The sequence below is a fragment of the Anabrus simplex genome, chromosome 11 (assembly GCF_040414725.1).
Source record: "Anabrus simplex isolate iqAnaSimp1 chromosome 11, ASM4041472v1, whole genome shotgun sequence".
In the NCBI taxonomy this organism is placed as follows: domain Eukaryota; kingdom Metazoa; phylum Arthropoda; class Insecta; order Orthoptera; family Tettigoniidae; genus Anabrus; species Anabrus simplex.
In genome coordinates, this window is record NC_090275.1 from 14,420,553 (window position 1) to 14,438,708 (window position 18,156).

The following is an 18,156-nucleotide window of genomic DNA, read 5'->3' on the forward strand; positions in this document are numbered from 1 at the left end:
CTTGGTGATTCCCTAGGACAGGGATGGCGGTCCTATGACACACGGAACACAATTTCTGTGGCACGCCGTGTAACATACTAACATATTTTAATATTGAATAGGTCGAAAATGTAACAACATAGCCTGTTTTAACATTATGCTTTATTATAGAAGTATTTCACAATTAATTCCATGGCCATATTTTTTACACATTTTATTATGTTAAAGCAGAAATATATATTATTCTTAAAATTTATCATTTTTTGAAACGTAATTTTCAGTGATGTTTCAAAATAAAATGATGAAACATTCAGTCGAGTATATTTATAAGTAATTTAATATATGTAATACCTAAATCAAGTTAAAAGAGGGGTTTAATGATGATTTTAACGAAAATAACCAACGCACACTAGACAGTAAAACGTAATAAACACGACCTTAATTGACAGGCTAGTCGGAAAAGGTTTGTCACCCCTGTCCTGGGATAATTTTTCCAATACACTATTTTTTTTTTCCCCTTCCATTTCTAAGATTTTTTTTTTCTGTCTGTAAATGTTTCCCTGCTGTTCGATCAAGGCTTTTTTAGCTTATTGGTAGTGCACTTTGTTTTATGGTCCAGCATTGCTAGAACATACTCAGTTTATGTGTGTTCAGGCAAATGCAGTATTGGACCTAGAGAATTGTGGCAAGACAGGTGTGTGCAGTTCGCAGTCTAAACTGTGCATGTATATTATTGCCAACAGTTATATCTGTTATCTAAAGTGAAAGAACTGAATCCTTGCTTACTGGGCGGGTGTATTAACCAATTCTGCTTGGCTAGTCGATGCACATGAGGAACTCATACTGATGTTAAATTGACTCTCTATGGAGACATCTGTCAGGCCAGATTGAATGTTCTTATAGAATTTGTTAACACATCTGGAAAGTGAGCGAGTCACGTATAATTGCAGAGGATGAATGAGCACTTAAAGAGCCATTTGTAAGTTATATTATGTGTTGTTTTTTTCTTTTTCTTTTTTTCTTTTCAGTAGTTGCCTCTCTATGAACATAAATGTATTTATTTAAAATATTACAGAGCAAGTTGGCTGTGCACGTAGGGGTGTGCAGCTGTGAGCTTGCATTCGGGAGATAATGGGTTCAAGCCCCACTGTCGGCACCCCTGAAAATGGCTTCCCATCGTTTCCCATTTTCACACCAGGCAAATGCTAGAATGAATCAGAAAGTGTGCTCCATTGACGATAGCAGACTTTGTGAAATATGAACACAAATCGGGGGAAATCCCAAGCCGAAAGGTTGAGACTTCCTCTTTTGAGTCGGACACAGTAGATATAATAGTCCTTATGGTTCGAAAGATATCGCAGGGACCGAGACCTGCACAAAGCTCAAGTGGACGGAAACAAAAACGTTTGGAAGTAAAAGAAAAACTGTACAGAAATTATGAATAATTCTCACTCATATGTAGAAATAAAACTAAGGAAATCAACTGCAAAGAAAAAAACTAATCGTATCATGAGTTTATCTTTATTTGTAGGTAAGAATAAAAGAGACTGAACACAAATAGAGAGAGTGAACTCTCGATTTCTTTGATAGGAAATTTATCTTCTCAAGAAAAACACTTTTACACAGTTGTATTTTTTAGGCCTGCCTGGTTGCTATGATCATTAAGGCTCTTTGCTCTGACACCGTGGTTAGCTGGTTCAAGACCATTGGTAGAAAAAGTGTTGACCAGCAGTGTATTAGAGGTGATGGTACACAATTTTTAATCTTTATATTGCGTACCGAAAGCCTGGATTCAATTCCAAACCTCTGTGCAGTGTTCATATGGAGTGAGGGCATACGACGCTGTTGATGGTGTTTTGTCCCTAGGGTGGGGATGTAAAGCCAGGAGCTGACACCCCTGATGCTGTTCAGCAGGAGTAGCCTATGTGCTGGTACTGGGTTTCACCCTCACTCTTCCTACTGCCATACATCACATCCTCTGATAAGGTTGGCATCACGAAGGGCCTTCAGCCGTAAAAACTTGCTACAAAGATTCATCTTGTTTCACACTTATTCCCATAGAGAAACAGGACAAGGGTTGGACGTACATATTGATTTATTTATCGTCTCAGTGGTTCCCCGCTGCAGTAGATAAGAGACTCACGTAATATGCTGTAGGTTACTTGTTTGTTCCTCTGGGTTACTTTTCTCATCTGTGTTTTACCTGTTTACCTAGTCTTTCACCATCTATATTGATCTTAATCTTTTTTACCTCTTCCCTTTTCCTGTCTTCATTCAGTTTTCTTGCTGTTCTGTCTGGAGGATCTTGTTTACTTGTTATGTGACCATCAGCGTTAAGTGTTTTTCTGTGTTCTGTCAGGCTGCCATGTCCTTCCCCACCAAAGACCAGCGTAAAGTCTGCTGGGACTCTCGTGATCGCTATTGGGAGTGTCTGGATGTTAACCACGACGAGCGGGAGAAGTGCATCAAGCTTAGGCAGACTTACGAGTCGTCTTGTCCTGCACAGTGGGTGAGTACTTCAGCTCTATCAGTCTCCTGTGTGGTGGCTCGCTAGTTGTATCCTATAATGTAAATCAAAAGCTAAAGCTATTCAATACTATTTGTTGTAACCTTTAAAAAGATGCATATATTTGTTGAAACTAGTTTTGGTGTTACTAGAGACCAACATCAGTCAAAATCAATAAAAGGTAAGGCAAGACAGGAAGGCTGAGTGCTCGCACAGAACATGTGATTGTGATGAGTGTTTGACATCCAAATCTCTACTCGTCTTGCGCAGAATTTCAACAACACACGCTTGCTTATCTATTCATGTCTTGCCGTAACTTCTGTTGATTTTGACTGATGGTGGTCTCTAGTAAAATGAAAACTAGTTTCGTGAAATATATGTAACTTTTAAGATTATAACAAATAGTATCGAATAGGTGGAAACCTTTAGCTCTTGTTTTATTTACACTATATTGCTCTTCAATATGGATTAATATGAAATTTATTACCTATGAGTTGTGTACCTGTTTTGTCATATTCATGGAGAAGAGCGATGGAATATTGAACATGATATTATGTAGTAATGCAGTCTATAACGACTGAGAAGGAAAACACATTTTGAAACAGGCAGCGCACTGGGGCGTACTGAGGATGTAGCCTTTGTTGCAGATGCAAGGGAAGGACTCCAAGATAGTGTAACCAGGTTCCATGAATAACCAGCAGATTTGATCTCAAAATCAGTGTCAAGAAACTTAAGTCATATGTACCTTATTTTCTCGCATAATTGAAACACTTTTTGGGCAAAAAAAAGGCAAAAAATTTGGATGTGTAAATTATTCATGGAATTCAGACATTAAAAAAATTATTTATAATTTATTCACATTTAAAAGAATACATCAAATATACACACACAATTGGTTCAACTCATTTGCGGTTATCGTCATTTGGTGTAAAATTATGGCATGCATTTCTTTTTGAATGTCAAATAGGGTACATAAGGTAAGTTGAAGACACAGGTTTGAAGTACCGACACTGGAAAGTTCCCTTCCTGATACGACCTGAAGTGAAATAAACATGAACTAATAAAGTTCAATTCATGTAAGTGCATAATAATGACATACCGGTAAAAAGATTGTTCGACTTTGTGGCATGTCGAAACTTATTGGCATCTGATCTGTGTTTCCTATTTGGGAGAGCAAATATTCCTTAACTTGTTGAAATCATTTGTCATTTCTCTTCGTCGAAGAGAAAGCCCATTTCTCTTCATAAAATTAATCGTCCAGCCTCGGCTAATCTTAAAATCTGAGACACTGCCCTATTCCCGTATGTTTCAGCGTAACTGATCACTGCGAGTTTATACGATGTCGTATTACTCGAATACTTGCTCACTGTAGATTAATAAACATTTTTGAGATCACAGAAAGCACATGTACCGCACCCGAAACGCTCGTAAAACATGTTTATACCAGACTGGAATAGTGTTACTAGGCACTTCTGCACTGATTCACTCACTAGTTCGGTATGTTCATATCAATGTCACGTCATCTGAGGTGCCTTTGGTCGATTCTTCACATTGAGGGGAGCAATTGTGTAAGGAATATGGATGTACTGGGGCAGGCAAGCTCCACGGGTATAGAGGCCATTCTCTTGAAGAATCGATTGTGATGGGCAGGACACATGGTCCACATGAAAAATGATCATCTGCCAAGGAAGGTCCTCTGCAGAGAACTGCAGGATGGGAGATGGAAGCTCCATTATAAAGATGTCCAGAATCAGAGTGTGCTCTGCGTGAGCACTCGGCAAGCAACCGTTCTGATTGGCGATAGAAGTTTTAAGTTCAAGCTGAAGCTGAAGCCTTTGAAAAAGAATGCTAAAAGAATTATAATGAAAAAAGTACGTCCAAGCAACAGTTTCTATACACCTAACCTATGATGATGATAATAATAATAAAATAATATGCCGGGCTGAGTGGCTCAGGCAGTTGAGGGGCTGGCCTTCTGACAGCAACTTAGGTTCAGTACTTTTAAGCAAAATTACATTATGTTGAATTACTTTTGGATTCAAGAAACATAATGATATGTGATTTAAAACATGATGTCTCTCATCTAATAAAGCAAACTTCCATCTTACTAGGACTTTCAACATCAGAGTATCTTGAACTGTATGCAGTGTTTTAGGGATCAGGTTGGTTCTTTATGTGGAGCAGGTAAAGATATTGATGTGATTTAGCCATTCTTCTTTCTCTGAAACCAGAATATGGGCATTTTGTGGAAGCTTCAGTGAAGGCTTTATGGATCCCAGTCGGAATACTGATGTTGAGAGATCGTTCTCAATGTCATATAATAAAATATCTGGCAAGAGAACAGCTCTGACTCCCAGTAATATGGAGCTCTTGGTATCTCTGTATTTTTCTGATGTATAAATTAAGTACGTAGGCTAGGTCCTACTTGTTAATATGGCAGGATAAGTTTCTCCAAACATCGTTACTTTGATATACAGTATGTAACGTGTTTTCAGCAGAAGCATAACTCTCATGTTTCTGTTTCTTGTTCATAGGTAAAAATATAATACGATGTTTTACTGCAAATACCTTTCCGTTTAGCTTTATGCTAACAAGCGGAAATTAAAATTTGGCAAAATTATTGACAAAATAAAGTAAAAATAGCAAAAAATGTACCGAAATAACTTTTTTGAATTATGAAAATAGGCAAGATATGATCACCACGAACCGGTGCTTCTACGTATAGGCGACGTGCGCATCTGTGAGGATGAGGCCCTACCTAATGATGAAGATGGCACAGTCCCGATCCCCAAACCGTTGGAATTAAAGAAGTTTAAAATCCCCGACCCAACTGGAAATCGAACCTGGGACCCCCTGAGCCGAAGGCCAGTACACTAATCATTTAGGCATGGAGCCGGACATAATTACTTATAAAAATTCATCATCATGTATGGTCTCAGGTTTTTTATTCGGCCCCTTTTATGCTGCTTGCATGTCAATTTCAGTGTTCTGTTTTACTCTATCAGGTGAATCTCTCGGGCAGTCTGTGGTTGAGTTTTAATACACTCACTGATCCTCAGAAGGAGCTTTATTAACCTACTACTTTCATTGAAGGACTATCTTCATTGTGTTTTGTTAATGGTTCATCGATTGGCCGGGTAATGTGTTCTTTGTGCCCGAGCTTGTTTTACTGTGAACTAAAGTTTTTAACTAAATTCTAAAGGATTGCAATGACCAAGATGGCAGCCATTTTGTTTATATTTTTGTGCTGTCAGACATTGTGCAACTTCTAGTTGGTGTTTTCCAAAGAAATATTCTGTAAGTTGCACCAGCCACTGGATGGTGGCTATTTTTTCTTTGCATATATGTCATGCTCCGCCTCTGTGGTGTTAGTGTGATTAGCTGCCACCCCCGGAGGCTTGGGTTCGATTCCCGGCTCTGACACAAAATTTGAAAAGTGATACGATGACTGGAACGGGATCCACTCAGTCTCGAGAGATCAACTGAGTAGAGTGGGGTTCACTTTCCGTGGTTTTGCACTCCTCTGTGCAAATGCAAGGATGGTACCTAACTTAAGGCCACAGCTGCTTCCTTCCCTCTTCCTTGTCTACCCCTTTCCAATATTCCCATCCCCTACAAGGCGCCTCTTCAGCATAGCAGGTGAGGCCGCATGGGTGAGTAATGGTCCTTCTCCCCGGATGTATTCTAAACCCAAAATCTCACGCTGCAGGTCACTGCTCTTGAGGCAGTAGAGGTGGGATCCGTCACTGAGTCTGAGGAATAACCAACCCTGGGCGGTAAGCAGATTAAGAAAGAAAGAGATGTTGTGTATTTCCAGTATGTGCAACATTAGCTACGTAATTTTCCGATCTTTGATGTGAAATGGACATTTGGGGAAAAGAAAATACTTGCTTATAGGCGACGACTGAGAAGCAAAGCGACAACTTGGCAGTAACAAGACCGTTTGGCAGGCTACAGTAAGCATAGCATTGGTCTATGCACGTATCGCTAATATACATGTAGTAACCAAGTAGGAGATATGTACTTGGTCTATAACAGCCATGCAGTTAGGGGCGCTCAGCTGTGAGCTTGCATCCGGGAGGTAGTAGGTTCGAACCACACTGTCGGTAGCCCTGATTATGGTTTTCTGTGGTTTCCCATTTTCACACCAGACAAATGCTGGGGCTGTACTTTAATTAAGGCCACGACCGCTTCCTTCCCACTCCTTGCCTTTCTTCTTCCATCGTCGCCATAAGACGTATCTGTGTCAGTGCAACGTAAAGTTAATTAAAAAAAATATCTCTGTGCTAACTAATTTTAGGTACATGTGTGAATAGTGTTTTTAGCGATGGTTAGAAGAATGGATGTTATAACACACAAGTTTAAATTGACAGTAAAGAAGAGGTTTCTGTAGAGCCATTACATGTAAACTCCTGGCGAAAACAAAAGGATAGCCTTATCATTTCCGGGGTTAAAATCAGGCCGGTATCCAGAAATTGTAAAAGAATTATACAAATATGTAATTGAATTAAGAAACAACAGCTGTTTAATTTCACACAAAATGCTACAGTTAAAGATGCTGAAGTTTGTGAAGAAAAGTAGTGATCTCAGTTTAAAGCAGGTTGAGGGTGGCAGTGTAGATTTATGATGAGTAAAGACCTTTGTATTCAAAAGGCACTTCTTTGCCAGCGATTGCGAAAGAACCATATCGAAAAGGTGGTGGTAGAATTTCTTCAGTATTTTAGATTCAAAATTAAATTTGCATAATTTTCCTACCGGGCGAGTTGGCCGTGCAGTTAAGAGCGCGCAGCTGTGAGCTTGCATCCAGGAGATGTATGTGCCATATTAGCTAGGTAATTTTCCAGTCGGTGCTGCGTTCAAGCCACTAGCATAATTTCCCTCCCTCTACTTTTTAAAGTTAAAAACTGCAGGAAAATTATGTGAGTAAATACAGTAGTTAGCTTTGATTTCTATTGCTTTGACCTTTCATTTTTTACAATAATTTCAGTTACTTAAGTATTTGTTTTTGCTTATTTATTTATGATATGGCTTTTAATGCCGGGAATGTCCGAGGACATGTTCGGCTCGCCTGGTGCAGGCGTGATTCCTGCACATTCTGTGCAATCGGAATGCTTGGCCCTTGGCGAATATTGGTACGCGCGCATCAAGGGATACGTCGGAACATCTGCGACGGTGGTTTGATGCTAATGGATGGCGTTTTGAACATTTTATGTAAAAAAACTCTCACGTTGTATGTTCGGTTCCTGCATGTTTCCCATGATTAATGTACTACGTAGAGTTGAGTTCTAACCTGGAAATAAAAGGTTTGCAGATCATCATCTACGTGTGAGGAATGTTTTCCTGTAAGTTGGCCACACCTAATTGGTACAACCTGTATGTATCTCAAACGCCTGCATGTCTCACACCACTGTTCCAGTGTGTAATGTAGTCATCTTCTCTATCATCTGAAATCTCTATTGTTTGGAGCAAGGAAGTACTGCAATGTTCAATGTAGTCATAGAAATCCTAAAATGTTCTAAATGCATCTTCAAGTCTTTTCATTCAGTTGGAATATTAAACCAGTATATACTATATCATGAAAATTTTGGAAAAAGAAAACCCACCTAAAATCAAAATTGGAACAAAATCCTCAATAAGGACAAACTGCAGATATTTTAGCTCTCTTAGCCCTTGACATAAACGAAGTCATCATAAATGATAAAAAAATTAACATAGTCGTACAATTTAAATACCTTCAACTGAAGTGAGAAAGCAGAACCAACAAAATGAACCCAGTCAGCTTATAACAAAAATGCTTGTCAATAGATCCAACACTACAAAACTGTAACTTTGCCCGAAGCCACTTACGCTTGTGAAACCTTGAAAAAAGAACTGATCAGCTCCTCAAAACTGAAAGAAGAATTATCAGAACTTGTATAAACAAAAAGTACCAGGTTGAAGGAGTCTGGAGAACCCTCCCCAATGAAACTGTCTATCGAGAGATTGACCCAGTTACCAGCACGATGAAGAAGAAAAGAATGTCTTATTTCTGTCACATCTTACGATTACCAGAAAACAGGATTTTACGGCAACTAGGGATGAGAAATCTGGGGAAGAAGACAGGAAGGCATTGGATCGAAGAAATTCAAGGGGATCTCAAAACAGTTGGACTCGAAATTAGAGATGCAGAGAACAAAAATAAAATTACCACCTTTTTTAAGAATCACAAATTTTCAACTGAACTGATGCATAGAAAACCCGTAATTTCATACGATTTAAGAACACTGCAGTCAGAATGAAAGAAGAAGTATTGGGCAGGTAAGAAGAATCAAACAGTAGAACCTTCAAAGAAAAAGTGTACATGGATGACCCAAGTGGTCCAGTGTGGCCAATAAAGTTAATAATAATACGCCAAGCAAAAAGTGTCAGCTCAGAACAGTGCATTGCGGAAACTGACAAGTACCACATGGGGTGCACTTCCAAGCACCCGAGGACATCTTCACTCGCGTTGTCTTATTCTGCTGCCGGAGATGCGTGCCCGGTATGGTCATACCAAACAGGTGGGCGACGCTCTTAAGCGAGTCTTGTCAAATCATCACTGCTTGCCCACAGCCTACTCCTTTGGAAAAATTGTACTGCCTTGCTGGGATTGCACCTCCTGACATTCGTTGGGAGATAGCGGCAAGGAGCGAGAAGAAAAAAGTTGATACATCTGAACCTTACCCTCTGTGTGATCACCAGCATCTTGTCCACGTCTGACTTCAAGGAAACATTTCCTGAGAACAATGGGGACTCTCGTAGGGACAGCACACCAAGCCCGAATTTGTAAATGTCGAGGGAGGTTTGAACACTCAGAAGAATGGCTGACTCCAATTGAAGAACTCCCTCTTGGTCAATACAAAAAGTTAGCTAACTTGAAAATCTCTCAATAGATTGCGCTGAGGTGTTACAAGATGCAAATCTAACCTGTTGAAGTGGGGTTCTCCTGTCAACTCCCTGTTATGTGATTGTGGTTCTCCATAGAGAATGCCTCATCTTCTCCAGTGCAAACTGTGTCCAACTTCATGTGCTATGGAAGACCTCATGCAAGGAACATTTGAGTCCCTGAATGTGGCCAACTGTTGGTCAGCAACTATATAAGTTTGTTCTTCTGTCAACACAGCATCTTTTTTGCCAAGCACCGTGCTCGACAGGAAGTCACCTATTGAGTCCAAATCTATCATATTGGGACCTCTTTTTTAAAACATTTCATTTTTAATGTTATGATTGTTATTGTTATATATTTGTCTTTTGGTTGTACAGTTTCTATTTCTGTTTGTATTAGTGCTTCTGATATGATAAATAAATAAATAATATGCCAAGAGGATGTAAATAGGCCTCGAATTTTATAGTTTAAGTGCTTTGTAAGAAAGAAAGTGGACTAATGAAAATCAAGTTCAAAGACATGTTGTTACTAGATATGTTATTCATGGTTTTCACCACAAAATTTGCCAGGTAAAGACCTATCATTATCCTGCCAAGAAATGTGTATGTGAATTGTGCGGCCAAAGATGTGGCAGATATCATATCACTGACTGTCGAAGAAATGACTATAGTAAATAATAATTCTTAAGACTAACAAATTTTCAGTGGAAATGACACATAGAAGGGCACTAGCGATTTCAGATTAATTGAGAATCTTATGATCGGAACGAATGGAAAAGTACTGGGCAGATCATAAGAACCAAACGGTAAACCTTCAAAGAGGAAGTGAATATGGACCAACCCGAGTGATCCAGTGTGGCCAATAAAGTTCATTGTAATTTGTTACATTGTAACTTTGTTTTACGGGAGTGATAGCTAGGTGGACTCTGGATATCTTATTCATAAGTAAGAAGTAACAGACAAACAGGTGGGAGCAATGGCAAGAGGGTACTCGGCATGAGGAAAAGAGGCTAAGTTAGGAATGAACTCGATGCATGAAGCTGTACACGTAAACCGGCTTCAGCGGTAGGGGTTATGCAAGGCGAATGGAGGAGGATAGGTTACCTAGGAGAATAATGGACTCTGTTATGGAGGTAAGAAAAGTACAGGGAGACCAAGACGATGATGGTTAGACTCAGTCTCTAACGATTTAAAGATAAGAGGTATAGAACTAAATGAGTCCACAGCACTAGTTGCAGATAGAGAATTGTAGCGACGTTTAGTAAATTCAGAGGCTTGCGGACTGAACACTTTTCTGTGCTTCCAATATTTCTTGACCCTCTCAGATGCTGACATCCTTCAGTTGAGAACACACTACCTTTTGGCCTTTTATTAATTTTGGTTTGTAGTGTGTTTACTTGTATACCCTTTTGGGTGAACCTTCATAAATTTATATATTTATCTGTTTTATTTATTTTGTGTATATCTGAAGCTCATGGACGAGGAATTAGCACTTGGTGACATAGTTCCTTCTCTCACTGCGTGCCTCAACTCTCTTCAACTTGGATTTATTTGTGAATGTTCCAACATTCACTTCTGTTGAAAGGAACACTTCAGGCAAAGGAACCAATAATTTCCTTTATAACAGTTGGAACTTGTATGAAAACATTAAACCGTTGCATTGCTTTCTTACAAACTGATGTTGCTTCCAGTGGAGACAGTATTAGACACATGTCATGATGTGGTTGGCTCTGAAATAGACATGTCACAGCCATCAAAGAGATTGTGTAGTATTTAGCTTGGCACGGCCCACTTCTGGTCCAACTGGGCTTTGAACAAGGAGTCATTGTCTAACTGTTATGTATGAGGTGCTACACATTACCAGAAATATCATGAGCAATTGGTGGAGACTGAAACTCTTCATCTAGTCAAGACTTTGTATATTGAATGTTCATTAAGCTGTAGAATCCGAGGATGGGACAGTTTTATACTACCACCACCTTTCCAAGCTCTTTGAATAGTTTATTCTCAACAGGATGATTCCATCTATGGGGAGTAAATTGGTTAGGCAGCAGGCAGGTGATCATGCACTAACCAAATGCTGAACCTTACTCAATATATTGAGGATGGATTCCAGAAAGGTCTTGCTGGCGCTGTTTTTTGTAGATTTGACTGCTGCTTATGATACAGTCAAGCATCGACTTCTTGTACGCAAGCTGACTGGAGATTTCAAACTCATCAGAACCATTCAGTGCCTCCTGCAGAAGATTCCAGGTTGTACTTCAAGGTAGAGAGGTACATTGGAGGGATAAAAAGAAAAGCTTCCTGCACGCTGGTGTCCTGTCACCAATCCTTTTCAATATATACATCAACGATTAATCTACCAGTGAGGACACAAAGCACTTTTTATATGCTGATGATCTTGGTGTTGGAGCACATCCATCCAAGTCTTTTGAGGATATAGAATCTAAGCTGCAGACTTGCTTCAGCAATCTGGCAAGTATTACAAGGACAACTTTCTAAAACCAAATCGTAGCAAAAAAGAGAACAGGTCGCACTGTTCCATCTTCACAACCGTGCTGCAAACCATAAACTGTATATCTGTTGGGAAGGAAGACAGCTGGAGTTCTCATCAGCCGTCAAGTACTTTGTAGTTCAAGGACACTGCCATTTCATTGGCTTGATGGTTTATTTAGGAACACATCCACCAAATGTGCAAACTACTGCCTTGACACTCTCTTTCTCTGTATGGGCCAACTCCGTGCAATCCAGGAATGTGGATACTGCTTGAATGAAACACGTGGAAGCCTCAGGCCAATTAATGTCGAGAATGTTTTGATGGCAAGTAGCTGCTGAAACTGAGAAACTTGAAACACGGCCACCAAGCATTAAGATAATATCTCTTATCACGGAAAAGTTTCATGAACAGCGTCAAGCTTACAACAGCTAAACTAAGCCGCCTTCATTAACCAGTACTGGCAGCAACAATCGACGCTACTGGTCTGGAGGGGATTCCAACCATGGCCAGTAGGGACAACACTTACTCAAATAAGAACTGATATGGCAAGAACTACCGTCACCCTAAATAAACAGGGCTATACACAAAATGATGCCTGTGACTGCAGTGCTTTCCAAGATATGGAGCATTTGTCCCGTTGCCCACTTTGCCCATTTGAAACTCAGTACAAAGATTTTGACGCAATCACTGACAGCGCAGTCAGCTGCTTCAAAACTGGCAGTACTTCATCATTTGATAAGAATTGGATACGATCATTAACATCATATTTGTGGTACTTCTCTACCCTCCACACAGGTGCCAACTATTACGGATTTCACTGTACGATTACGGAATTAAGGTCAAAGGCGAACTTATTACAGAAAAGCTGAAATTACAATACCAATATAGTTGGTCCGTTATTGGACATTAAAAAAAAATTATGATGTCCAACAACGGACCAACTATATGGGTATTATAAATTTACTCATTGGGAACAAATATTTCACGTTCCCCTCTCTCCCCAATGGGAATCAACATCTGTATCAAAAGCTGACATTATCACAAAAAAATTATTTTCTACAGAAAAAAAAGAAAAGAAGGAAAAATGGTCAGGCCTTTCAAGCCTTTCTCCTAAATCGTCCTCGTTTCAATGCTTGCGAGTAGGCAATGATACTTATTCAATTGTCACTTCCTTTTGCTACCCATAAGCATTGTAAAATTCATTGTGAATGAAGGATCTCAGGCGCTGCACTTCTCCACTAAAAATCCTTCAGTTATGTTATATTTGCTGTGTTAAGTTATCATTCTGCGATGCAATTTTATTTGACGTAAATAAATATCACACGAGAACACGTTCATTTCCTTGTATAAATTGCTTTATTTACACTGTACGTCACAACACACAATTATACAGAGTAGCAAATGACACTGTATACAATACTCAATAACAGAGTGCCCTGAAGTCGATTCTGACAAGTACAGATATCAACAACACTGATTTGCGCACTATAACATGTGCTCTCTTGAATTCACCGCCTCACTCACTCGAGTCCCATACTCTGACTCCACCTCGGAGCCCAACAGTCACTCCCAGTCCATCACTTGCCGAAGTCCTAAGAACTAACTCCACTGACTGACAGCTCGATATTTATACTACTCGATCAACCTTCTAGAATGATGGACTTCTGGAAGAGTTCTTACAACACTCTAATGGAACACGCTCGAAACATCGATCAACCAGCTAGTCGAAATGGGTACTCGAACATTCATCGACTATTTACTAATCCATATGGAAACATCTACAACATTCGTAATGTCTCTACATGTATCTGGATAATAAAACCTTACAGTAAGTTTCCAGAACCCTTCATATACAGTATACCAAATATAGTACAAGTCTAACATACGAACATTATGGAATTTTCTACCTCTTTAGACTATCTAGATTTTGAGGTTATACAATTTTATACTACCGTACATATTTACAGAGAAACCATGTACCAGTCATGTTTAACCTTTAATAAAAGATAATTTAGCACTAAATAAACTATAATTAAAATATATTAAACATAATAATTGAAGGTTTTACACCAGTATAATAATAATTTCGTGCGGCTATTTCTAGCCGAGTGCAGCCCTTGTAAGGCAGACCCTCCGATGAGGGTGGGCGGCATCTGCCATGTGTAGGCAACTGCGTGTTGTTGTGGTGGAGGATAGTGTTGTGTGTGGTATGTGAGTTGCAGGGATGTTGGGGACAGCACAAACACCCAGCCCTCGGACCATTGGAATTAACCAATGAAGGTTAAAATCCCCGACCCGGCCGGGAATCGAACCCGGGACCCTCTGAACCGAACGTCAGTACGCTGACCATTCAGCCAACGAGTCGGACACCAGTTATAATGTCATACGTACGACAAAGTGTACCTGACAGTTGACAGAAAGATTGAGAAAGAAGTGAGGCCTACATTAACCACATCTACACTGGAATTGCTTATGGTTCAGAAGATGAAAATGTCATCACAGCGGGAAGAAAAACTACACTGAAAAGCAGCAGCTGCATGAGAAACAAGCTACAAGGAATGTTCTATCACAGAACTAACAGGAGCGCAAACGGAACAAGAAGTAGTTCTCAAGAGGCTGTGAGTAACACTAGACAATTATGCAGCAACAGGAAGGATATATCAAGCAGCTCAATTTGGAAACGTACAGTGTTCATTCAAAAACAATACTGATGTATTGACAATGTAGGATTAATGCCAATACATTGCGTACAAGTGTTGCTCCAGTAACATCGAGTACAAGATAAGTGTTCATAATACAGGCAATTATCAACTGCATAAAATTGTTAATATAGTTAACGAAGGTTGAGTAACAGTTACACAAGTCAAGTAAAACTGAATCAATACAGTTAGCCAGATCTCAAAAAAAAAAATTTTTTTTTAATGATTTTAAAAAGGATGTTCAACAGATGAGTTTTGTCAATAAATTTAAAGGATAATGTTAACACTAAGATTTTAGACAAATGTGTTTTAACTTAATTCTTATTGTATAAGATTTGTAAAATACTGTATTTTCCGGCATAATCGTTGCACTTTTTGAACGAACATTTTCGAAAAAATAGTAGGGTGCGACCATTATACGAAGAATTTTTAATACCAGTATTTGTATTACTCAAAAAATGTATTTATAACTAAATTGTATTTGATACAAATTTAAGATGCACGTAATACTCGCGTTTATACATCAAAATAATTAAAATAGTCTAAAACAAAATTCATAATTATTCGCAACAATTTGGCGAACGTTTTTCCAACCTGAAAATAAAAATGAACGTATTAAGTTAATTGTCATTAATTTGAGTATTAAAGTTAAAATATTACACTTGCAAAAAATTATCGCTTTGTTGTGAAATACGGACTTACCGGTACACAATTTATTCCAAATCTTCTGTGTCGCTGTCGCAGGTTTTGGTATCTGATGCGCCGTCCTTGCCGCTGTTAATACCAGTATCAGATTCTTCGTCTCTCTGCCACACTGCGTCATCTTCAGATCCGTCTAGTGCATTCGAACTCCCAGTCATTTTGAAGCTCTTGGAGACTATTTTAGGTGGTATAAGATCCCAACTCTTCATCACCCACAAGCATAACAAGTCCAAGGGTGGACGCCTGATATTTCCAGCGGGCGTCAATTGCTGTTCGCTGCTAATCATCCACTCGTCGTAAAATCGACGTAAGTGGTCTTTAAAGGGTTTAATAATACATGCGTCTAGTGGCTGCAAAGCAGATGTTAGGCCACCAGGAATGACTATCTTTCGTGTCTTGTTTTTACTGAGAAGTTGCTTCACTTCGTTCACGAGGTGACCTCGGAAACTATCTAAAACAAGCAGAGCTGGTTGTTTTAGTAGTGCACCGGGTCTTCTATCCCACACAGTTTTAACCCAGTCCAGCATGAGTTATACGTCCATCCAACCCTTTGGTTGCACTCGTACATGAATTCCACGGGAATGGCAACTTTCTTCCATCAGCTGTAATGGCTAGCATTGCCGTGCATCGCAACTTCTCACTACCGCTGGTTTTCATTAATACACTCTGTAATCCTTTTACCGCAATAGTGCTGTTGTGAGGCATATCAAAAAAGATTGGAGTCTGATCGGCATTATAACGATTTGAGAAAGCAAGTACAAAGTTTCCTTGCGCAAACGTATGACAAATCGGTGAAAATTTACAATCTTGTCCGTGTAATCAGCCGGCAACTTTTGGCTTAGTGTTATTCTCCTTCGCACTGACAGATTGTATCGTCGCATGAACACCTTAATCCACCCAGGACTCGCCTTAAACTGAGTTACGTTGTGTTTGCGCGCTACCTCCCGTCCCTTAATTTGTAACCTTTCATATGATGCACTGCAGCCATTGCCACGTATTTCATTGACGTACATAAACACTTCTTCGTCAATTATAGGAAACTTCCCTGTTTTAGGACCTCTAAACGCGCGTCTAGAAGGGTTTGTGCTTTTTAGCTTGTTTTTTAATTTCCGCCAGTCACGCACCAACTTTTCACTCACTGAAAATTTTCTTTCTGCAGCTCTGTTCCCGTGCTGTTCAGCGAAGGCAATTACGCTTAGCTTGAAGCCCGCAGAATAGTTTCTATATTTACCCATATTCGCTTATAAATGTTTCACACGTTAATGTTTTGCAATATAAATGACTTTCCGTAATTGTTCACTATTAAAACAAATTATTTCTACAAATACCCCAAACACAAATTAAAAACTTAAATTGTCGGCAGCCCTGAAAATGGTTTTCCGTGGTTTCCCATTTTCACACCAGGCAAATGCTGAGGCTGTTCCTTAATTAAGGCCATGGCCACTTTCTTCCCACTCCTAGCCCTTCCTTGTCCCATCGTCGCCATAAGACCTATCTGTGTCGATGCGACGTAAAGCAAAAAAAAAAAAAAAACCTGAAATTCTTACGCACACATGTCTACAGTAATCACGTCAGTCACAAACAAATAAATGCATCTGTGATCTGTCCATTCCAGAGCAGCCAATACTGTTAAGCAGCAAGGAAGCATGCAGCAATTTATCAGTTGAGCTCGTTGGTTGCCACACACTAGTGCGCTTGCGCCAAGCTCGCAAACCGGAGCACGGACGTCTTCACAAATCGCTCTAGCTAGCGCAGTGTAGATCTACTGTAGTTGAGCGTGTTCTGAGACGTCAGTAACAAACATTCATTTTTTCAATTTCTTTTAAACATATGGTAATTAGGTTAATATTTCTTCCCAGTTATTGATGATTTTACATTACATTACTGACGAGTTTATAAAATAAATACCATTGGATAATAATTATCTTGACTGCTTGGTTAAAAATTTTCATCCCATTCCCGGACACTTATGATGTAGTAGTAAGATAAGAGTCTAGCGATGACAACTGAGACATCGTAAATAATTTGGCTGACCGTGAGCTGAATAATTCTGTGGAAATCTGCGTTATTGTCTTGGATTTCATTTTGTGCGGAATAACGCACGAGCCGGCCCCATGGTGTAGGGGTAGCGTGCCTGCCTCTTACACGCAGGCCCCAGGTTCAATTCACGGCCGGGTCAGGGAATTTTACCTGTATCTGAGGACTGGTTCGAGTTCCACTCAACCTACGAGATTACAATTGAGGAGCTATCTGACGGTGAGATAGCGGCCCCAGTCTAGAGAGCCAAGAATAACAGCCGTGAGGATTCGTCGTGCTGACCACATGAAGCCTCGTAATCTGCAGGCCTTCGGGCTGAGCAGTGGTCGCTTGCTAGGCCAAGGTCCTTTTGCGACTTTTGCGCCGGGGGGGGCGGGTTGTTGTAATAACGCAGAATTCTATCAGACCTCTTGTCTACTAGAAGACAAGTGTGTGTTGGTACCGGTATTTCCTGGCGATAAGCGATAACTTACAGCCTTACGTATTTCAAATGAGAACTCATATGTAGGTGGTGAATAAATTGTACACGTCTCGCGACCACGTTGTCAAACGGCCGATAGCCTACCAGTAAGCCATGCGTCGTACATATACCGGTATTATTTATTTATACATTGTGGAACATCTCGCAAATATGACTGTGTTGATTGCCCATAAAACATACATGTATTTAAATTGTGCATTCATGTGCAACTTACATTGCAGTTCCATTTACCTTTTAACCAGGTTGGTGAACAAAATTTGGACGTGCGACGATTATGCCGATTTTTGTATTGAAAATAAAGGATGTGACGATTATGCCGGGAAATGCGGTATTGCAAGATTTGTCACTCATG

The 18,156-nt window shown here is 39.7% G+C and overlaps 1 protein-coding gene across 3 annotated transcripts in view; it reads left to right on the forward strand.

The window, feature by feature from the left end:
* The window catches only part of LOC136883493 (cytochrome c oxidase assembly factor 6 homolog), a 71,176-nt gene that overhangs the window by 25,182 nt on the left and 27,838 nt on the right, over positions 1-18,156 (forward strand). For all 3 annotated transcript variants that reach the window (XR_010861255.1, XM_067155840.2, XM_067155841.2), the window contains one exon: positions 2,339-2,488. Coding sequence is in view for 2 of the 3 variants with exons in the window: in XM_067155840.2 (XP_067011941.1) it covers positions 2,345-2,488 (144 nt within the window). In the remaining variant the exon portion in view is untranslated. The remainder of the gene's footprint in view (positions 1-2,338; positions 2,489-18,156) is intronic.